The 22,742-nt window shown below is 41.4% G+C and overlaps 3 protein-coding genes across 6 annotated transcripts; 2 read left to right on the forward strand and 1 right to left on the reverse strand.

Annotated features, from left to right (window-relative positions):
• Positions 1-83: 83 nt before the first annotated feature.
• LOC6632315 (uncharacterized) lies at positions 84-4,980 on the reverse strand. 2 transcript variants are annotated; one of them, XM_032433665.2, is made up of 6 exons: positions 4,845-4,980; positions 3,973-4,155; positions 2,583-3,245; positions 1,259-2,521; positions 551-1,193; positions 84-494 (listed from the first exon to the last, which is right to left on the reverse strand). In XM_032433665.2, exons 1-6 carry the CDS (start codon positions 4,866-4,868, stop codon positions 247-249), a joined length of 3,024 nt encoding a protein of 1,007 aa, XP_032289556.1. In that variant the 5' UTR covers positions 4,869-4,980; the 3' UTR covers positions 84-246. The 2 variants fall into 2 exon arrangements, with proteins under 2 accessions (XP_032289556.1, XP_002056500.1); XM_002056464.4 differs by having other exon boundaries at positions 551-1,196.
• A 2,937-nt stretch (positions 4,981-7,917) lies between these two features.
• On the forward strand, positions 7,918-12,171 carry ort (ora transientless). Of its 2 annotated transcripts, XM_002056465.4 has the most exons (5): positions 7,918-8,222; positions 9,688-9,779; positions 9,839-10,293; positions 10,799-11,442; positions 11,649-12,171. In XM_002056465.4, exons 2-5 carry the CDS (start codon positions 9,709-9,711, stop codon positions 11,925-11,927), a joined length of 1,449 nt encoding a protein of 482 aa, XP_002056501.1. In that variant the 5' UTR covers positions 7,918-8,222; positions 9,688-9,708; the 3' UTR covers positions 11,928-12,171. The 2 variants fall into 2 exon arrangements, with proteins under 2 accessions (XP_002056501.1, XP_032289557.1); XM_032433666.2 differs by lacking the exon at positions 7,918-8,222 and having other exon boundaries at positions 8,936-9,779.
• Positions 12,172-14,942: 2,771 nt separating this feature from the next.
• On the forward strand, positions 14,943-21,616 carry LOC6632317 (clotting factor B). 2 transcript variants are annotated; one of them, XM_002056466.4, is made up of 6 exons: positions 14,943-15,497; positions 18,746-18,823; positions 18,886-20,362; positions 20,691-20,801; positions 20,861-21,173; positions 21,233-21,616. In XM_002056466.4, exons 1-6 carry the CDS (start codon positions 15,467-15,469, stop codon positions 21,389-21,391), a joined length of 2,169 nt encoding a protein of 722 aa, XP_002056502.1. In that variant the 5' UTR covers positions 14,943-15,466; the 3' UTR covers positions 21,392-21,616. The 2 variants fall into 2 exon arrangements, with proteins under 2 accessions (XP_002056502.1, XP_070063333.1); XM_070207232.1 differs by lacking the exon at positions 14,943-15,497 and having other exon boundaries at positions 18,900-20,362.
• The last annotated feature ends 1,126 nt before the right edge of the window (positions 21,617-22,742 follow it).

The following is a 22,742-nucleotide window of genomic DNA, read 5'->3' on the forward strand; positions in this document are numbered from 1 at the left end:
GCGATACCTTCCATTCGAGTGCTGCAGAGCTGTCACCTGTTTTAATCTGTGCCTACTTACGGCGCGCATACAAACGCCTTCGCTAAGTTTAAATATTTAATTGTAGTTTAAAAAATCATAAAATATACACAAATACACATGTAAATACTGTTACAATTACAATAAACAGCCACACACGCAAATGACATTCGATTAATTACAATAGTCGTAGTAGAGAAAGAGTTTTTTAGTTGGATAGACTTAGTTTTAATTGGCATAATAGCCATTGCCATCATTGCCCATGAACTCAGTCCAGCGTTGTGCTTCAATTGGATCCAGCTCAGAGCACACCTCGCCCGGCTGCAGCGTGCGGCAGGTGCATGTAATGCCAATTCGTGTAATTATCAGCTGTGCCTCATATTTGGGCAACGCGGGATCCGCGTCAACGAGCCGCTCGCTCAGGCACTGCTTGAGGAATTGCTTGCGCAGCACGCGCAAATTGTCGGCGGTATAGCCTGCAGGAGAAATATTAAAAATATATACATATACATTATAAAGAAGTTCTACGCACTTTTATAGGCGCTGATCTTTTCCTCGACACAGCTGAGATCCTGCGGCGAGAACAACGGTGGATACGCCTCGGATTCGCGTATGTTGAGCACAAAGGCAAAGTCTAGCGAAGAGCTGACATTGCCCAGCGCCTTGAGCAACACGCCCGTCGACGAAATAGATGCCAAATACCAGTCCTCTGCTGGTGCATCCACTGGCGTCGCTGTCGAATCCTCGCTAGCATTATTGCTGGTAGTGGAAGCACTGCTACTGGTGCTGCTGGCAGAGGCTGGCTCATTACGTCGCTGTCGCTTGCGTCTGCGATACTGCGACTGTCTCGTGGAACTGGTTACCGCTGCCGCAGCTGCTGCATCCGCTGCCTGCTCCTGCGCCTCATTGTCCAGCTCCAGATCCCACAGGCTGAGCGGCGACTGTGCGGACAACGGCTGGCTGGTGGAGGTGCTGCTGGGGGTGCTGGTGGTGCTGCTCGACTCAAGTCTGCCGCTGCGCACATCCCGATTGCTCCCACTGGGATATTTGCTGCGTAGATGTATGGGCCGCTCGTTCTGCTCCGCCAGCTGCGGCAGCTCATCATTGTACACTAGCTCATACTCCTCTGGCAGACGCATGGCATTGGGGTTTTCTACTGCCCCTGGCTCATAGTCCTTCTGTGCGTTGTGGAACAGGCATGTCATAAGGTTTCTTTTTTGGATTAGTGCTTAAGACTTACAAATTCTTTGTAGGGCTCCTTGATGTATCCACCAGCAAAGCTGGGCAACTCGTTCTCCGGCAACAGCTCTGGCAGCGGATGCTTGTGATGCTGTTTTGTGTACTTGACCGGACCAGGCGGCTGCTCCTGCTGCTGATCGGCTCCATCTATGGCGGCCTGCCTCAGCAGTTGCTCCCGATTGGCCAGCAGCTTCTTGAGCAGCTTGGGATGCTTGAGCGGCGACTTTTTGCCCGCCGGCGCCGGTCGCTGTGTGCGATTCAGATGCACCTCGAGATCATCTGTGCTAAACAGCACAGCGCCCGGCGGCTCAATGTGCCGGGCAATGGCAAACAGCTTCAGCACCATGGACTCGTTATAGCGTAGCCGACAGGTGTCCGCCCGTGCCTGCAAAATGATGTCGCTGTCCGGCACAAACTCGTAAGCATCTCTTGCATTCGGCCTGTTGCGGCACTGCAGCTGCCAGTGCAGAAAGAAATCGCCGCCAAAGCTTTGCGAGATGGAGACGCCACCGAGCAAACTGCTTGCGCCGCCCGCATCCGTCATCGTGGCATCAAGCAGCGGCTGCCCAGTGCGTCCGTCTAGTATCGTTGTCTGCGAGTAATAGTAGACAGGAAAACCTGGACCCGTATTATACTTGACCATAAAATCCGTGACATTATCGCGATCAAAGTGCCCGGGCACAATGGCGCTTACACATTCGCTGGCCGGGAACGTATAGTTCCAGAGCATCCCATAGGTGTGTCCATCGTAGGCATAGACGCTGCTATTGAAGGCGGCCACCACGATATCCGAGATGCCATCGCCATTCAGATCGCTGAGCACGGCAGGCACCATCAGACCAGAGCTCGTCTGCTGATGCAGTGGGATGAAATGCTTCTCGCTGGTGTGCGCCATCAACGTGAGCAGCCGCAGACTGTAAATGCCGCCCGGCGTATTCTGCCCGCCGGTCAACATGAGCAGCAGCTCGGTGCCGTCGGCCTGGGTCAGCAGCTGTATAGGCACAAACATCTCCTCGCGATGCGGCGTGGGTATGCTGCGCAGCACCTTTCCCGTTTTGCCTGAGATAAGCTTTATGTGGCCCGCTTTGGACTCCTCGCGCTCCTCCAAGTGTGCGGCTATCAGTTCGGGCACCTCATCGCCATCCAGGTCGCGTAGCACATTGATCGTGTACAGATCCATGACAATGGGCGAGTTGGTCTCCACCTCCAGTTCGTGAAAGTTCCATATGACCTGACCAGTGCGTCCATTAATGGCAAATATCATCTGCAAATATGAAATAAAAAATAATTAAAAGTCGGCGAATCGATTAGCTGGCCAAGCTTACGCCCAGTCGTCCCGCCGCCAAACAATCGATGCCACCATCTCGGTCTACGTCCGCATTACAGTGCAGCGAGAACACATTCGCCACACTCCACGTTTGCCACAATAGGGAACCATCGCGTCCATTGAGCGCCACGACGCCACCCTCGCAGGGCACATCATCGCCCTGCTGGGCCGATTTGCAGCGTGGCAGCGGTATGCCCTCGTAGTGTATGTTGTCGTCGACGCCATAGCCAAAGATTACATCCCGGATACCATCCCCATTCAGATCGGCTGCTCGCAACGGACTCTCACTGTTCATTCTGGGCAGACTGCGTGTCCACAGTCGCTGTACGCTGATCTGTGTGCAGGGCACGAACTCGCTGCCCAGACTGCTGCCATAGCTGCTGCCCGCAGCGGACAGGGCCGCCAGCTGCGCATCCTCGCCCCACCAGTGATGGATGCGCTGCACGGGCAGCGGGAATAGCGTCAGCATCAATGCCGCCAAACTCAACAGCGCACAGAGCACGGTGAGCGCGGCAAGGCCATAGCAGAAGGGCTCACACCAACGGCAGCAGCGTCGTCGCTTGTGCTGCTTCATGATCGGCGTGGAGCTGTTCCCAGAGCCGGAGCTATTCTTGCGACGCGGCGCCATCAGTGGACGCTTCAGGCCCTGCTCTTCGCTGCGCTGTAATAGGAATTTGGTTTAGAAATTAAATAAAGTTCATCAATCGCGTGTCTTTCGAAATGCGATTTCTTTTTCAATTTCGCCTAGCGAAATCAACGCGAATGTTCTCGTATTCAATTAAAACTTAATTGCGCGTCATTTTCTTGCCACTTCAGCCAAAATTCAATTCTATGCATTCTCGTAAACATATTCGCACAGATTTCGTCTCAATTTCGCCAATGTCTATTAAATTAATTTATCACTACTTATGACTAAATCAAATCGATAAAATCCATGTAGTAAGTCATAAGTGAAATTAAAAAATTTTAGATGGAACTAAATGAAAACAAAAAAAAAAAAACATAAAAGCGATTTTAATATAAACATTTAAATAAATGGATATGTATATAAATATATTTTTCACGTAAAAATTCTCTGATGTCCTAAGTAGTTTTCTGGAACTACCACCGAAAGTGAAATAAAAGTGAAAGTATATTTAAGCGCAATTCTAAAGAAAGTATATTTAAACACAATGATAAAAATGAAATAGAAATGCAAGTGAAAAGTCTCTGAAAAATTCTTTAGCGTTTCAGTTTTCTGGAACTAGCACGGAAAGAGAAAAAAAAGCGAAAGTAAATTTGAGAACAATTTTTATATAATAAAATAATTTTCTTGCACATAATATTCACTCATCTGATATAAATAGTATATATTATTTACCCACCTTAATAGTAAATCTGTGACTCACCTTTGCAGATCTGGCGTCCTTGATGAACACCTCATCGTCAACATCATCGCTGATGTCCTCATCAATTGAGGAGTCCCGTATGGCGATGCGCTTGGAGGGCACATATGGTCGCAGTTTGATCATGTTGGGCCACGCTTCCAAGTTGCCAGCGCCCAGCGCCTTTGCCTGTTTGCCAAGCGTTGCCTATGAATAATATAAATTATTTTTCTACTATTATAATTTTTTACAGCTTTGTTTAATGCATTTTCTTTGGGTGTGCGTGTGTTGCTCTTCTTTTTTTTTTTGGTAAATGCAGCTCAGCGATGCGCGTCTTTGGGCCGTGTAAAAATCAATAGCGACGTCACGGCGCAGCGCTCAGCTGACATGTGAGTGGGATCGACGCATGCGCCTTGAACCCAAACGAGAGCCTTCCACCCCCAGCAGGGGGCAGCTAGCACCCAGCTGCAGAACGCACACGTGCTGCCGCAACATCGGCTACAGGTTTGTTTATCAACAATGGCGACAATGACGCACTTCTCGTTGTTCTCCACCTGAGCAACTGTTGCTTCGGCTGCCCGTCGCCGACCCCCCCTAGGGGTGGTACAAGCCCTAGACGAGCACGGGCACAACTCCCTTATTAACCACCATTTCAAAGGGCGGTTCAATGGCCTCGCTTGGCGCTTTCATGAATGAGCAGCCTCCACACAGGGAGTTGGAGGTGGGTTTAGGGGCAAGTTTTAGCGGCTGCTGTAACATTCCATTCAACAAACTTCCGCATGCATTCGTGCAATGTGGGTCACAAGGCTTCAATTTTTGTTGTTTGTTGTTCAGGCATGACTTATTTATTTTTGCATAGATTTGCAGTTTTGTTTGAATACCAGCTCGGAGCTTACCTGAAATATCAGCGCAAAAGCCATGTCTTAAAGCGTTTTATTTGCCACGACCTTCGTTTAGTTTTACGTATAATCTTTGCTGGCCCAAAGTCATAACTCAAAGTTATTCTAAAGCGTCAAAAAATTCATAGAATTTATTTTTCATTTTCAATGACGTAATGCTTGTCAAAAAAAAGGAGAAGTAACCCCCACAACAAGTGTAAAAAACTATTCAAACTAAAAGCGCGCCAAAAAAAAAAAAAAACAGAAAAAACCTTTACAGCAGCTGCCACGCTCTGCACCGCACCGGCAGCTGCCATCAGCAGAAACTTAAGAGGACTACTTGCGGCGGGGCGGAGGTGGGCGGGGTCTGGCTGTGCTTTAGTTGAAAAGCGTCTCTCTACAGGCTGTGTGGCAAGTACTTGGGTCAGGTCCAAAAGCAGCGCCAAGCTCGACTGCATTCGAATAAACTATAGAAAAATCAGCGGCTTTTTATAGCACAGTATAGAAGTGGGGGGAGGTGGAAAATCTACGGCAAATAACTTAAGTGTGTGTTATTATCGCATCAGAGATAATTTAATAACGATGACGAGTTGTTGTTGCTGTTGCTGTTGCTGTTGCTGTTGCGGCTAAGGAAGGCCAAAGGATGTGTTGCTCAAGTGTTTGCGGCAAGGCGTTGAGTGCTTCGGCCTGTGGGCGTGCCAAAAGGCCGCATGCATAGGTTGAGGCATCGAACAAAAGTATATGTATAAATATATATATATATTTACAACTATGTGTGTGGCAGGCTGCTTCAAGGTTAGCTTGGCCCTCACAGGTGAGGACAGGGCTGAGTTTTAATTATAACTTTTAATAGACACCTCACTAGATTGAGCCCTATGTCTCGGCCACTTAATTTAATTACTATTTTTTAGAAAACTAATTATTTGCAGTTTAATATCTAACATATGGCTGTCTATCTCTCTATCTATCTCTTTCACTCGTTCTTGCTTTTCAATCATCTTATGCCTTCATTATTGCTCACGTTTTTGGTGTTTCATTTTACAAGACTTTTTCAAGTTTTTCACTATTTCAAAGTGAAGCTGCTCCGCGTCATAGTCCATAAACCTTTAAATGACATTTTTAGCCATTTACCACGATTTTCACTCTTACATTCTTTCTTTTACACTCGTTTACTGCGACGTCTCTGTCAATTTTCCCTTCTTCCCCTTTTCCTCCTAATCATTCTCTCTCTTCTAGCTTTTTCTCCCATTACTGCCTCGCGCTCTTATTCCTTTAATTTACAGATGCTCTCTCCCTATCCTTATTATTCAGGTACTCTCTAATTTACAGTCGATTTTCATGTTTTCAACAAAGGATTTCAGATTGGTTTTGTAAAATTGATTTTTTTCCCCTTCACTTAAGCGTTCTCTCTTTCTCTCGTTCTTTCTATTTCATTCTCTTTCTCTCTCGTTACCCATGTCACTTCATTTCTCATTCATATATATTTAATATATATCTTTAATTATATATATCTTAATATATATATCTTAATCTCTCTTTCCCTGAAATAGATTATTATATTGACATTTGTGTCTGCTTTCTTATTAAATCTCACTCATCTCTCTCTCTTTTTTTTTCTCTATCTCTCTCTCGCTCTCTATCTACATATCTTTTTCTCTCGGCCAGTGTTATCTCTCTTTCCCTCTCTATGTCTTCATTTGGATCTCTCTGTGCCTCAATATTTTTCATTATTTAACTTAAATTTATATTTAAATTTAAATTTGCAGTTACCTTCATATTCCTGGAGAAAGCAGCATACTAGGTTCAATTTTCAATGATCCGATAAATAAGTTGATTTGTTTTAAATTTTTTCCGATGCCCAAGTTCGGTTTGACGTCAGCAGGTTCATTGGATTATCATAAAATACCATTCCATTAGCAGCCATTTCGAATCTGTGCTTAACCTTCTCCGCTGCAGGCAGCTGCAACGAAATAGAAAAAAACAACAAGTTACAATGCCCAACTGAGCGATACCCTAATTCCAGCGCCGAGCTAAAGATATAAGTGTGCAAAATTCCTTCTAAGTATATATCCAGGCACAAAACACAAATACACATTCACACTGGATTCACACACGATTGTATGTTTGGGAAGTGCATTCTTAAATTTCTTCGGTGCTTATAGTCCGATTTACAAATATTAAGTAATTTAATATGGTGTACCAAGGTCTAGGGAAGTGCCTTCAAACATTTATTGATATCGACACATAGATTCATACGGACAGACGAGCAGGCTATATATATTAATCTGCCTTTAGAAATATGCACGAAAACATTATACCCTATTTACCCGTTTGCAATGGGTATTAGTAATCATTGTTGTTGTTGTTGCTGCTGCTGCTACTGAGCAAGCCACTTGAGTTGTCGGCTTGTTTCGTGGCAACTAACAAGCCAATTGATTGGAAAAACTAAAGCAACATTTTTCACATTTTTCACGTTGGGGGACAGTTTTTTGCGCGTGATTTTTGTTCACTTGGGAGTCCAAAGGCAATCAATAGGCAGCAGTGCAGCTGAACGTAGAGAAAACTGGCTAAAAGAGGGTAAGGTAAGGGGGGCGGGGTGGTGCATAGAGGGACCCTGGCTCATCATTACAATGACGATGACGACAGAGGCACGAGCTCAGATTATGTGGAAAGGCAATGCCAAAGCACTTGACGAAATTATGTTAAGTGACTATGGCAAGACAAACACACACAGACAATCGCACTATATATATGTGTGTATATGTATATAGACGTACAGCACACATACATGCGCATATATTGTATACTACTGGCTCAAGAATAGTCTGTATTTAAGAGTTTTCCTAGTTTTCCTGGCTGCTGCCGTATGATGTTCTCTCAGGGCTTTCACTTTTCTAGCGTCATATAGTCTCCATTGCACATACACGCACACATACACAGACACGCACACAGCAGCCCAGAGACTGCTGTCAGTGCATCCTTGTATCCTGCATCCTGCGCCTTCGTTGGTGAACATTTTTGTGCTTTGCTCGCCTGGCAACGTTTTAAATTCAAATCGTGTTCGCCACCAACCGTCAGTTGTCAGCGACACTACGAACTGCAAAGACGTTTCAAATCGGCGAAACATAAAACCGAATCCAAATGCATTAAATAACTTAAAATTAAAGTGTTGCAAATTGACAAATTAACAAATTAATCCAAATAAATATATATACAAAATTGTACTTGAAAAAAAAAAAACAATTTTAATTAAACAAATTTCCTGAAATTTTACTAAATGATCTGCAAAATGTCTGTTGCATCGTCTAGCTGATGTTATATAATCGTTGTGAGAATTTTAAATTCTGTGAACAGCATCAATTCTTCTATCTGAGGCAGTTTTAAGTCACACAAAAAGTAAAATACTTTTAAAAACGAGAAGTATTTAAGTTATCAAAGCATAAGAAATTACATGTTTATAGACTGAGTTTGACTGGCAGGATTTCATGTTAAAACATTTTTAATTAAACAAAAAATATTGAGAACCTCAGCACCGTAATTTCAACATATCAACGCCTGTTTAGTATTTTTTTTTTAAATCATTTCAAAATATTTCTATTATAATATTGTTCAAAGATTTTTTCAAAATTCCCAAATTTGTTTCTTTTATATGGTTTTGAAATAACCAGCTATTACTACGAAAAATTCTCAATTTATGATCAGGTTATCTTTTGATAAATATGCTTCTTGTAAGATTGCATGGAATCAATTATTAGGAAATCAGTTTATCCTCCGGAAAATTCGTCAAGGCTTGCCCTAAGAAATAAAACTTAGTATTAATATATAATTCATATATTTTTGTATAAATATATATCTTATATTAATCAATAAATGTTCCTTTCGGCTACAGGTTTTTCCTCCTAATTGTACTTCTTATGTGAAAATAGATATTAATAATGAATAAATATTTATAACCTTAGGAGTTTTAGAGGTTAAAAAATATTTCATCAGTATAAACTGAATTTGAGACATTAAGTGCCGTAAATTGAATCACAAATGGATATCATGGAAAATAGTCAAATTATTTTTCTTAATTAAATTTATATACTGCTTAAAAGTCTATTAAATAATCGGGATCTTTGTTTATGTCAGGCTCCATTTAAATAATAATTGAGGTAAATCGAGCATGTTGGCCTAATTACGCATGAGGAATACCAATTCCCCAGTTCGTAAACCATGGCGTCTTGTAGACGAGCACAATCTGCCTACCTTAATTTACCATATGCATTGTCCTTGTCAAATGCGTCCGTTGCATTGGCTGCCTTCAAGCCGCCGCCGTGTGGCGCTCAATGGGGCACATTCTGTGCGGCATCGGCAGCGCACAAAAGGCGCATGGGCCACTTAGAGCGGCAGCGCTCCGAGAACCGCCTTTGCCCCTCCAACAGCTAACCACAAGCCACAAACCGCCCACGCGCTCGCTTCGAGTGGCTTTAATTGTGAATTAAGACGGTATTGTGGCCCCCACGTGTAGACAGAGCGAGGCAGAGTGGCAGAAAGAGAGAGAGATAGAGAGGGGGAGAGAGAGACAGGTAGTCGGGCTGACAGGGTTGCCAATGCCGAGGCTATTGTGCAGGAAGTGCACTAACTGTCCCCGCCATTGTCCTTTAGTTCACATTTTATTTACACCGTTAAGCAGCGTAATTGTCGCTATTTTCGTGCGCCAGCTAAGAAGAAACCCTCTCGATGCATTTTCAATGCCAGAGACACTGTTCGAGAGTTTTGCTTTGATCCGCCGCAAAGGTTATGTCAGGGCCATCAATCAACCCATTGAAACTATTTAAATACTCATGATATCTTTTCTTACCTTCTGTACGCGTTGCAGAGAGCGATACAATTTACAGCCATGGTCGCGCAAATAATTCTGCTCGTCATTTGCTGCATTTGCCTGAAACACTTTGCTAAGGGTGAATTTCAGTGAGTATACGAAAACACGCCCATCTGAAGGAGTCGATCTGAAACTCGTTTAACTTTAGACAAAGTCTGGCTATAACCGATATCTTACCTGAGGACATCAAACGCTATGACAAAATGCGCCCACCCAAGAAGGAGGGTCAGCCTACGATTGTCTATTTTCATGTCACAGTCATGGGTCTCGATTCTATCGATGAGAACTCCATGACCTATGTGGCGGATGTGTTCTTTGCACAGACCTGGAAGGATCATCGTCTGCGTCTGCCAGAGAATATGACACAGGAGTATCGACTGCTCGAGGTGGATTGGCTCAAAAATATGTGGCGACCGGACTCCTTCTTTAAGAACGCCAAATCGGTTACATTTCAAACCATGACAATACCCAATCACTATATGTGGCTCTACAAAGACAAGACCATACTCTATATGGTGAAGCTAACGCTTAAGCTATCCTGTATTATGAACTTTGCCATCTATCCACATGATACACAGGAGTGCAAGCTGCAAATGGAGAGCTGTAAGTTTGAAGCTAGTCTAATATTAAATAAGTATTTCTTCTTTTATTAACACATAAGAGTTCATATAAGTGAATTTCCACCTATTGCTTATAGTCTCACATTTGGTTAAATTTTCCGGATTTGATGCTGGTGAAAAAAGAAGATTGTAATGGAATGTGAGAAAAAAAAACTAGGTTTTACACTTCTAATTAATATTAGCATAAAAGATAAATTTGCAACAAGAAAAAACTATGTTTTACATTTGTAATGACGGTTCCGACAAAAGGGAAATTCGCAGCGAATTTCATAGGAAAATTTGATTTTACAAAATTAAATACTTTAGCAAAAAAGATTAGAGAGAAAGGAAAGAAAACTGCAGATCCAATATAAACAATTGTCAATATACTATACCAAATTATCCTCTCTATAGCAATTGATTTGTAAACCGTTCATAAAAATGATTTCTAAGGAATTTGTTTTTCACTCAATCCGTTTCCGCAAATAACCTCTTATTATCTTTACCAGTATCGCATACCACAGATGATTTAATCTTTCAATGGGATCCCACCACGCCGTTGGTGGTGGACGAGAACATTGAGTTACCGCAGGTGGCGCTGATACGCAATGAGACCGCGGACTGTACACAGGTCTATTCGACTGGGAATTTCACCTGTTTGGAGGTGGTTTTTACGCTAAAACGACGCCTGGTCTACTATGTATTCAATACCTATATACCCACCTGCATGATTGTGATCATGTCGTGGGTGTCCTTCTGGATCAAACCGGAGGCAGCGCCGGCGCGTGTCACACTAGGAGTCACATCGTTGCTCACGCTCTCCACGCAGCACGCAAAATCGCAGTCATCGTTGCCGCCCGTCTCCTATTTGAAAGCTGTGGATGCATTCATGTCCGTCTGCACGGTGTTTGTGTTTATGGCTCTAATGGAGTATTGCCTGATAAATATTGTGCTCAGCGACACGCCCATACCCAAACCTATGGCATATCCACCTAAGCCTGTGGCCGGTGAGGGGGGTAAAAAGGAAGGGGAGGCGGCTCCAGCCGGTGGCAGTAATGCTCCAAACAATAAGCAGCCCACAATGTTGCCCCTGGCGGATGAGAAAATTGAAAAAATTGAAAAGATTTTTGATGAGATGACCAAAAATAAGCGAGTAAGTTGCAAACTGGAGATTGGTTGAATATATAAGTGTGTTTGTATTAGTGAATTTTTAACTGAAACAGCTCATTTCTGTCTTTAACCAAGGCGCTAAGCTTTCAGATTTCCCAGCAACCAGTATCGATGTGTTGCATTACTGAGACAGTTGCACAAATCAGATCTATAAAATGATATATTATAATCTTAACTTTGCCATTCCAGATTGTGACCACCACTCGCCGCGTGGTGCGGCCCCCGCTAGACGCCGACGGTCCCTGGATACCGCGTCACGAGTCGCACATTATGCTGACCCCAACCATACGGCCACCGCCACCGCCGCCACCGGCACCGGAACCGGAAATGCCCAAGCCGAAGTTAACGCCCGCCCAGGAGCGTCTCAAGCGCGCCATCTATATCGATCGCTCATCGCGTGTGCTCTTCCCCGCGCTCTTTGCCAGCCTTAATTGCATCTATTGGATTGTGTTTTACGAGTATCTGTAAAATACGCGCTGTCTCTGTTGTAAATATGGTACATTCCCGATTGCCCTCACACAATCTATCTGCCTCTTTCTCCCTCTCTCTATCTCGCTCGCTCGCTCTCTCTCTCTCTCTCTATCTATCTAAAAGTCGTACAAATGTATTTAATGTTAATTGTTCACAAACTATATAAATATATAAAAATGTAATCTTAAGCACAAGCTTTGAGTCAACGAATTTTAAACTAAACGAGCAAAACATAAATTGTAGAAAATTGCTGTTAATACTCTATATATATATATATATATATATATATATATATATATATATATGACTTATGCGTAAAGTATACATATAATGCATATACAAAAATCATAAAGTATGTGAATTCAATTCCTAAATGCGTAAAGTTAAATATTTCAATGGCGTTGTAGTTGTAGCTTAATTCTTAATGCTAATGCTCTTTAAAATGCTTTTAATTGTAAATAAATAAAGTACATTAATAAATATATTATGGTAATTAAAAAATAATATTCTAAAGCCATTTTATTTAAAGTTTCATGGTTTCTTTATTCAGTATATCGGGAAACTAAAGACTTAATCAAGATTCGTCTAAACTTTCTTCACACAGCAAAAATTGTTGCTTCTTCTCAAACAACACATTTTATTTATTTCAAAAAAGTGAATTCTTGAAATAATAGATTTTTACAATCCTAGCATTGAATTTTATAACGTTTTTTAACATTTGTTTAAAAGCGTAAAAAATAATGTAATACAAATCTTTTTTTTAATAATATTTCAGATATTTCAGCCTGAAATGAGTTTGAAAAGTAACGTCACTAATATAATATAAGAAAGCTCTCGTAAAGCTTATATTACCGAGAGCTTTCGCAGATTTTTTAATTCGTTAAAGCGCATGCGTAGTGCTTAAAGCTGAAAGCTCACATGAGGGAGCGCAATTCGAAATTAATGAATACACGAGAAATGCATATGGCCTCCTTTATATCCACACACACACATCAAGTTTATTTATTAAAATTTCCTACAGTCGCAGCCATTAAGCCAGCCTATGCTTTCATAAACACTTTTCTTTTCATGTACTATTATAGTTTTATTGCTGTTGTTGCTTTTCCCTTTAAAGGTGTCAACAGCTGGCGAACAATAGCTGGCAAAATACTACAACAACAAAAAGTTTTCTAACGTTTGCAGCTGTCAAACAGATTCGCATGAATACCCAATTAATTGGGTTGGTCACACGCTGCATACTTTTGCTTTTCACGGTCGTTTGTGAGAGATGAGCTGACACAGATGCGCCAGCAAAAATGAGCGCCAGACGCTTGGGGACTATATTCATACAAAAATCATTTTTTTAGGTGTGCAACAAAAAGTGAATGCTTTTCAAAGGCTTTTGGCCAAAGTCTTTTGTTTACGTTGATCTAGTTTTCGATAAAGAAGTGCTTAAAGCATCTTAATTGCGGCTTGTTTTAGCGTACAGAGCTTTTACGCTGCATAGAAAAAAATAGTATGTTTAGCCAACCTATTGTAGGCAGCAAGTTTGTGCTCTCAGTCTTTTGCCTAGAGTGATCTCGATATTGCTAGATACGTACTTAATGCAGCTGAAGAGCTTATCTCACCTTGCGTTATGATAGCTTTTAATCACAATAACCTCAAGGATATCCGTTGAAAATCCAAACTGAAATCATTTGGTTTTTCCATATCTCAACACGTTTGCAGCTCCATTGAACTATATTGAATAATAGTTGTGTAGTGTTGCGACCTTTCGTTAAGTTGTTTTGCTCAAAAATTTTGCTTCATAATCAATTCGCATTTAAGTAGGCCAAAAACTGTTGCGGGGGAAACCACGTCAAAGTGCATGAATCATCTAAAACAACATTCGAAGCGTACTCTCGGCAGGGTATTGCAATACAGTAATTTCCAGCAACAAAAAATAAACAGAAAATAAAACAAAACAAAAACCAGCGAAGGTTGCGCAAAATTTTGACTAAATATGCTGGGGATTACCTGAGCGTCGAGCTAAAGTGCGCCAATGCTTGAGGTGGGTGCGTTTACAGGGGCCTAAGCCAGTCGCGGGTTCATTGAAGTTTGCTTTGAAGGTGCCCAGAATGAGGTAGAGTGGGAGCAGTTGTAGTTTCTATTCCTTTTCTTAATTTAGTTTGAATAGCCTAAATCTATGATGAATATATAAAGAGTACGTTGGCTTTTTGCTAATTTATATAACAGGCAGAAGGAAGCATAGACACATTCCTGAATGGGACAAGCTGAGTATGACCTTATCCGTCTGTATAATCGTAGCTTACAACTTTTTAAACATAATCTCACATAACATACGCAGAATTTTAGTAGTTTTTCATATCTCGAAAATAACAAAATAAAACACAAAACCTTTAGATCCTTGCATTAGAAACTTTGTATGCAAGATTTCGTTCAGTACAAACAAATAAAGAATGGATGTCTCCTTTCCATTTCTCCCAAACATCTACAAGAGGCATTCTTCATTTGTATGTCACATTTGTGGCCAGAGAATTCATAAGGATCGTATAATAAGCACCGAAGATATTCCAGATTACATTTGTTTGTTTGCCCATGGAAAAAACACAGGGTATCTCCTAATCGGGTACTGCCGCCTAAAGCACTTTTACTCGTTTTTTGTTGTTGTTAAACCTCTACAGTTAATTACAGAATTTAAAGCACAGCATGCTCGACGAAGCGATCCATCAATACAATAAGCGCCAAAGCTGAAAGAAAGTAAAAACCCAGTACGTCTCTGCACTACCTTTGTAGTCTTAAGTGCGCACGCTCTTTGCACAAAGCAAAACGAAAAGAGAGGCACTACCGCCCCGCCCACCCCGCTAGACCGCCCGCAACTCAAAACCCAAAGCTGTCTCCGAGTGCGACGTGAAGCGCTTTTATTGTGTTGCCTGCCGCAGCATTAGTTGTTGTTGTTGTTGTTGCTGTTGTCGCGGCTGTTGTATCGTTTTGTGTTTTGCAGTTTCAGTTTCAATTTCAGTCGAACTCGGGCAGCAACGGCACACGGAAGCAGCCGCGGCGCAGGCGCAACAGCAATACTACTTTTTAAAAAAACCGAAAAAAATCAAGTGAATTTAAGTGAACAACAAATTTGTGTGTGATTTTTAAGTGAAATTTTTTGTCGTTGAAATATTTATGGCATTTTTGCGCAATTCGCAAGTTAAATAAACATATAAATAAATAAATAATTTTAGCATTAACACGAGACAATTAACAGCTCATAAGCATAAAGAAATAATAATAAAGTCGTTTAAATTTCTTAATAAAAAAATACATTTATATTTATTTTAACACGGCGCTTAACACTTTCATTTTCATCCCAACGCTCGCTTGGCCGCCGTTTCGTTAAGTGCGTCAACGTTGGCGGTTTCGTTGAGTCGTGTTAAATAACAATAAACAAAAAAGTGAACGAAAGATTCCAAACCAAATTGAATATTAAATATATACCTAATAATTTCTTTCTTGATATTGCAAATGAAATAAAAGTTACGCGAAATTTGTTTTCGACAAGCAAAATGCATTTGAGTGTATATCTGTTGTGCCTAGGTGGGTATACGAAAATGGACCAACATTTTTGACATATATATTTTGTAATATTTATGGACCCGCGTGAGTGTCGTTTTATGTGCTAATGTATGGCTGGCTTGTGTGCTGCCTAAAAACAAAAGACTTAGGCAACGAACTTGAATTTGTATGGAGTGTGAAGTGGCCAGCAAATTGAGTTCAGACAACTCCATAAATAAAAGCACAGTGCGGCGGCTCAAGACCATTATTTCAACACCTTAATTGAGCTACATTTTCGTTGTGAATAAAAGCAGATCAAGTTTTTATTTTTTATTTCTTAGTTACTTTTATCTATCTCTCAGCTCTGGTATGTTTATGTATTGTAAAAGTGAAACCCTAAGCTCAAGTTCAAGCTGTATCGCTTTGTTGTCGGTTTTTGTTTCTCTTCGAATTATTGAGCCAAAAAAAAAAAACCTAATGCGCATCGGACAGAAAGACAAAAAAACGTGACTAAGTCTGCAACTTTCTTTGGCAGCGGCAACCGCTGCAAAAATCTTCCGCCAAGTGACGTCACAGGCCAAGCCACAAACCAGTTGAGGCCAAAATGCAAATCGCATTGTCCAAGGCCAATCAAATTGTCTGTTGGCTTTAGCTCTCTGGCAGCTGTTGCAGCTACTGTAGATACAAATTAACATTTACTAGATACAGATACACGTTTCTGCACCGCCTGCAAGTGTCTTTATGGTATTACCGCAACACCTCGGCCTATCCATACACATTATGCAACTATTTATTTATAAAAAAAAAAGAGAAAAAAAGTTGCTGCCGCTGTCATCGCTCGCTGCACAAAGCCAAACTCCAGCGATTGGTTGTTGCTGCTGTTGTTTTTGTTGTTGCCCGTCGTTTGTTCGCGATGTCTACAATTTAATGTTATATTTATCTGTCGCTTCGGAAGTTATTGCAGCTATTTTGTCTATTTTTTTTTATTGTCGCATCGCAACGTGTCCGTTGCTCAATTGCAAATTTTTCCCGCAACGCTGACAATTTCAGTTTCCCCAGCCGGTTAGCCAGGATTTTCACTTTCATTGGCATTGGAGTAAAGTATTAATAGAAACAGCTGCTTGATTGCTGCATGGATTGGCTTGGCCTGGGTCAAAGTTCGCTCAAATTGACAATAGATAAGAGATAAAAAGAGATAGACATATTGGAAAAGAATATAAATATAAGTCTTTTAAAAGAAAAGCCTTAAATGAATTTGTGTTTTTTCTAAGTTAAACCATTTTTTGAATCAATTAATTTAGTTTTATCGTTTTTCTGCTTTTTTTCTTGCATTTTTTTGTATTTAATATGCATCTCATTATAAAGTTTCTAGGAAGTTTGATTTCTGTATCCACATAACAAAATCATGTAGAATAAATGTACATTTAATTTATTTTGTTGTATATATTTAATTACTTTTTGTTGTTAACTTTTTTAAGATTTTGATTTTGGTTATCTTGACTTCTCAACAAAATTTTTTACTATAAATAAATATTTAATTTATTTTATACTAAACAATTAAAATTAATTTAAACCTACATTTTTTAAATTTACAATTGCTTAAATGAAAGAATTAAATACAATTTTCTAACTCTCCAAAAAATATTTAAAGAAACGAAAAATATGCCAGTCATATTTAATGCCATATATATATAATTATTGAAACAAACATAATTTCGAACGTTGCCGAACATTGCGGCATTCACTTTTCATAAGAAATCATTTCTATATGCGAGCCAAAAAGGCTTTTCGTATAATTGGTCAATATTTCATTGTATGGCGACGCAAGAAAATACAGAGAGTAAAAAATGGTAAAAAAATGTGAAAAAATAAAAGCAACTACAAAAAACAGTTTGCCATTGGTATGAACAATTTTATTCCCTAGTGAAAGTGACAAAGTTGCAGTGCACACCTCGAAAAATGTTAATGAGCCAGCAGCGAGTGGCGCACAAAAAAATAAATACAAAAATAAATACGAAAATCTCAAGATAAACTGTAACACTGTTTAAGTCGAAATGTTTCGGCAATTATCAGAGATAATCACATTTTCAGTGCGTGGAGAAATTTAAATGCGACCTTGAGCTGCGCCCCGTGCATGCAAATGCAGAATAGCTTCATTTTAAATATTGAAATCGGCCAAGACGAACGAATTGCAAGTCATTTTGGCGGGCGCGTAACCAGTGCGAGCTGCGATTATGTCACAGCCAACTAAATAAACATTAAACGCTTCAGTTGAGGAGCCACATGCGGATATGCATGAGCCGTACCTAGGGCGGGAGCAGTACAGGTGGCTAGCTGGGGCTGGGACTGGGCAATAGAGCGAGAGGTCCACACAAGCGACATACTTTCTCATTTGTTTGTTGTACTTCAGATGCGTAATGCCAATTTGTGGCATAACCCAAGAGCTTTTGCATAAGCAAAAGCGAAAAGTTGTCGAATTGAAATTTGGCTTAGGTCAGTTCGTAAGCAAGTTTAATCTTATTAATTCAAATTGTTTTTTTTTTTTTTTTGCCGATAAACGTCCAGCTTAAGTGAGCTAGGAGCTAGCATTTTTAATGTTTGGAAAAGTATTGCTGACAATTTTGGTTTTTTGAAATGTGTTTTAATTTGATTTTAATTTTGGCATGGAGCCCGAAGAAAGGCGGGTAATACCTGTTTAAATGTGAATTTGAATGATTAATTATAATAAAGTCTAAAAATCGTGGATAGTGTTTATTACATTCCTAGCTGTTTCATCTTTTTAAAAAGAAATACTATTCTTATACAATTTGGGTTTCCTAAAAGTGAGACCATTAAAATTTAATTCTATTATTCAGTGCATAGATGGAAAATCGTTGCTAAGGCTTATCTTAAAAAATGCAAGATAAAATTAAGTAAACATGGTTTTCTGGCTATAATTATTTTATTAAATTTTGCCTTTAATGCCACGTTAAAAAATAAATACATTTTTTGACGAAATTGGGTTCCTAATAGTAAATGTCTAAAAACTTAAATGTGTAGCAAATAGGAGCATAGTTGCTTAAGCGTATCCCAAGACATCCAGGATAAAATAAAAAAAAAAATATTTTATTAAATTTCAGTTTTTAATTTCCTAATCCTAAATTCCTGAAAACTTAAAGTCTGTAATAGGAAATAAATAATTAATAAATGGGGGAAAAGTAGTCCCCTAGTTAACCCATTGCCTCCGAGGCTTCATCATCTCTAACTCCTTTAATGCTAACAGAATCTTCTTTCATTTGATTTTCCCTCAGCGCTTGGAGCTAAGATCTTGGTGCAGGCGCAAATACACGCAGAGGATGATGAGCAGCCGCAGCACTTGACAAACGATGGTAAGTGGTTCACATTGCAATTTGGTTACCACGGGCATTCATAACTTTAACTATTAAGGCAGCGTCTTTTTTTCAGCCGCATCTGCACGACACGCGCCTGGGCCGTCAGTTGGCCGAGGATTTGGAGTACAGTTCGCGTTTGGCTAGCAGCGGGAGTAGCGGCAGCAGCTCCAGCAGCAATGATAGCGAGGATGATGACGATGCTGATGAGGACGATATTGAGGGCTCCAGCGAGTACTATGACAGCGATGAGGAGCCAAGTGCGAGCAGCAGCGGCGATAGCAGCAATGAGTCGCTACCGCGACTGCTCTCGCCCGCCACCTTTCATCGCATTTCAGAGACCCTGGGCGCACTCAACACAGTGGGCCACATGCTGGTGGACATGACGCGCGGCGGACAGGAGAGCAAGACGGAGAATGGCAGTAGCAGTAGCAGTAGCAGCAATGATGAGAGTTTCACCAGCAGCAGCCCCACCACCACCAGCTCCACCACAACAGAGCTGAGCGCATCCACGATCGGAGCGAACTCAGCCAAAGCTGAGCCGCTGCCTGGCATCTCAGGCAAGATTTTGGATACGACAACAACACTGTCCGCCAACAGTTTGCTGCCGGCGGGCAAGCCCGCCAATTTGAGCGCCATACAAGTGGCCACCAAGCGGATTGGGGTGGAGGAGGCGCCGGGCAAGCCAATGTTTGTGGAGAACAAGGAGGCCAAGCAGCAGAAAAAGAAGCGCAAGAAGAACAAAAACAAGCAGAAGCTGAAAAAGCCCAACGAAGAGCCAAACCAGGCAACGCCACAATCCCAGCAGAAAATCAAAATACCAACCACGCCGCGCACCACCACCACCACCACCACCAGCATCAGCTCAACCACGCTACGTCCACTCGATCAGCTGGCCTTAGAGAGTGAGACAGCCGGCACCGCCAAGGATGTGGAGAACTATTGCAAGACACCCAGCGGTCGGCCGGGACGCTGCGAGGATCTGAGCAGCTGTCCCGCGCTGCTCCTTAATCTGAGCAGCCTGCGCGAGTCGCTCTGTTTTAAGAGCCTCTTTGTACCCGGTGTTTGTTGTCCACTATCTGCGACAGCCTCTGAGAGCTCCACAGTGCTGACCACACAGCGTCCGTTGAAGCTGACCACCAGGGCACCCGCAAGCACTACCACACTGGCCACCACGAAGCGCACCACGCAGCGAGCAACACCCAAACCCAGCACCCGACCCACCTCTGGACTGGTGCTCATACCGCAAAAGAAACCGTCGACCACAACAACCACCACAACGACTGAGGTGCCACTGGAGCCGGAAGATCTGGATGAGATTGCCAATAATATTGTCGATCCGGATGAGTGTGGACAACAGGAATATTCGACCGGTCGCATAGTGGGCGGGGTCGAGGCACCCAACGGACAATGGCCCTGGATGGCTGCCATCTTTTTGCACGGCCCAAAGCGCACCGAGTTTTGGTGCGGTGGCTCGCTAATTGGCACCAAGTATATTCTGACTGCGGCGCATTGTACCAGGGATTCAAGACAAAAGCCGTAAGTATAGGCGACATAACAGTAAAATGGTGGGAAGTGCCAAAGCTCCATATAGAAACGTCTCTCTGGGCCTACAAAAAACTTATCAAGCTTCAAGCAGGTGCTTTAACTAAAAGTCACGTTTTTGAGTAAAGCTTTACAAGCTGATCGAAGCTCTTGGTGAGTCGGACTGCTTTTATGGGCATATTTTTGCCTGTCTACATTTAAGCTCACTTCGAGCTTAATATTTGATTCGTTTGGATGCCTCCGTTCATATTTTAAGGATTAATTTGATACTTAATCCAAACCTTGAAAGTCAGTTAAGATCTTTAATACTTTTTCTTTTTAGGTTTGCTGCGCGTCAGTTCACGGTACGTTTGGGTGACATTGACCTCTCCACAGATGCCGAACCCTCCGATCCGGTTACCTTTGCCGTTAAGGAAGTGCGCACACACGAACGGTGAGTGTCACCAACTGGTTTAAGGGTCAGTTGCTAACTGATTTACCTATTCCCTGCAGATTCTCTCGCATTGGCTTCTATAATGACATAGCCATACTCGTGCTGGATAAGCCTGTGCGCAAATCAAAGTATGTGATACCTGTTTGCCTGCCGCGAGCGGGTCGTATGCCGCCTAAGGAGCGATTGCCTGGACGTCGTGCCACCGTGGTCGGCTGGGGAACTACCTACTATGGCGGCAAGGAGTCCACCAGTCAGCGGCAGGCGGAGTTGCCCATCTGGCGCAATGAGGACTGCGATCGCAGCTACTTTCAGCCCATCAATGAGAACTTCATTTGCGCTGGCTACTCCGACGGAGGCGTTGATGCGTGTCAGGTGGCTACCGCTTGAAACTCGTAGGGATTTTCCTAATAATGTGTCTCTTTTCTTAACAGGGCGACTCTGGTGGTCCCTTGATGATGCGATACGACTCGCACTGGGTGCAACTGGGTGTGGTCTCTTTTGGCAACAAGTGCGGCGAGCCTGGCTACCCTGGCGTCTACACACGCGTCACGGAATATCTCGACTGGATACGTGATCACACGCGGGACTAGACGCACGGAGGGCAGATGTCTTAGTTTTAACTGTAGCTAGGTTAATGTACGCGCTAGTCTATGTACGTTTAATGCTCTCTCCCTGTCGCTGTTATACTATATTTATGAATTGCCCTCCGCCCACAGGCACAAATGTTAACCATATTACGCGTAGTTTTGTATAGCATTTGTTATTTAAATTATTTAATCTTAAAAGCATAAAATAAAAAAGAAAACAAATTTGAAATGACTTTAAGTTCAAGCCCAAATAGATAGATAATTTAAAGCCGCAGTGAATGCATAGTACTTCCCTCTACGGTTATGTATCTTTCGCTCTCTCACCCTCTCTTCATCTCCGCTCTCTCTCGAGTCTTAAGTCTACATATGCTATCTTGTCATTACGAGTACCTACAGAGAGAGAGAGAGAGAGAGAGAGAGAAAGAGAGAGAGAGAGAGAGAGAGAGATAAAGAGAGAGAGAGAGGCAGAGAGAGAGAGAAAGAGATAGAGAGATAGAGAGAGAGCAGTATTCTCTCTTTTCCTACTTTCTGTATCTTTTTATCTTATTTTTTTTGGAAAAGGGATCTCTCTTGAAGTTAGTTTCTGATAAGCACCTAATTCTGCCATTCTTCCTTTTGCAACCTTCTTAAACGTTTTCTTTAAGAGCCTTTTTCTATTATTATTATAAGGTAAGTAAACAAGTAGTGCTAAATCTATATAATCCATAACGTATCAAATCTAATTCAAAATTGATAAAATTGATAATTGATACATATGGTAAATCCCAACTAGATGGTGTCTTTTTGGTTGGCACAGTTGACTATCTTCTATCTATTTGACTCTAATTTTTTCACTATAACATTGTCTATAATTATCAGTGAGTATATTAAGTGAGTAGTATAAAGTTATTAAGAGCTTTATGTTATGTCTGCGCTCCCGCACGCTCATTGTAGAGAAGTTGGTGCTTTCTGTTGTATCTCAGTTGGTTTGGCGTTAAAGAATTAATGTTGATTGAAAAAATATATACATATATATATATGTATATATATATACCTAATTATATATATAATTATTAAATTTGACGTCGGAAAGCGTTTTGCAAATTTCAAATTAATTGGTAGCAAACTTTATATAAACTACCTGATATTTTATATACAATGACTTATTTGAAGCCCTTAATCAAAATTCCAATATCTTAAGACCTAATACCCGAAAACTATAATCAGCTTGTTACTTATTCCGAATATCTCAAACATAATATGGACTTATTTATACCATTATGTATTAAACTATACGTAATACTTCATATGCAACACTCCATTAAAAATTCCTAATACCTTATATACCTTGTTTATATTAGAATACCCTAAGCTG

Source organism: Drosophila virilis, chromosome 2, assembly GCF_030788295.1.
Source record: "Drosophila virilis strain 15010-1051.87 chromosome 2, Dvir_AGI_RSII-ME, whole genome shotgun sequence".
NCBI lineage: Eukaryota > Metazoa > Arthropoda > Insecta > Diptera > Drosophilidae > Drosophila > Drosophila virilis.

Coding starts and splice junctions, on each gene's coding strand:
- LOC6632315 (XM_002056464.4), bottom strand. CDS start 4,868: ATGGCTTTTGCGCTGATATTTCAG. Junction 4,156..4,844: donor CTTTTGCGCTGATATTTCAG/GTAAGCTCCGAG, acceptor TATTATTCATAG/GCAACGCTTGGCAAACAGGC. Junction 1,197..1,258: donor AGGAGCCCTACAAAGAATTT/GTAAGTCTTAAG, acceptor CACAACGCACAG/AAGGACTATGAGCCAGGGGC.
- ort (XM_002056465.4), top strand. CDS start 9,709: ATGGTCGCGCAAATAATTCTGCTCGTCATTTGCTGCATTTGCCTGAAA. Junction 10,294..10,798: donor CAAGCTGCAAATGGAGAGCT/GTAAGTTTGAAG, acceptor TATCTTTACCAG/TATCGCATACCACAGATGAT. Junction 11,443..11,648: donor AGATGACCAAAAATAAGCGA/GTAAGTTGCAAA, acceptor TTGCCATTCCAG/ATTGTGACCACCACTCGCCG.
- LOC6632317 (XM_002056466.4), top strand. CDS start 15,467: ATGCATTTGAGTGTATATCTGTTGTGCCTAG. Junction 20,363..20,690: donor AGGGATTCAAGACAAAAGCC/GTAAGTATAGGC, acceptor TTTTCTTTTTAG/GTTTGCTGCGCGTCAGTTCA. Junction 20,802..20,860: donor GAAGTGCGCACACACGAACG/GTGAGTGTCACC, acceptor TATTCCCTGCAG/ATTCTCTCGCATTGGCTTCT.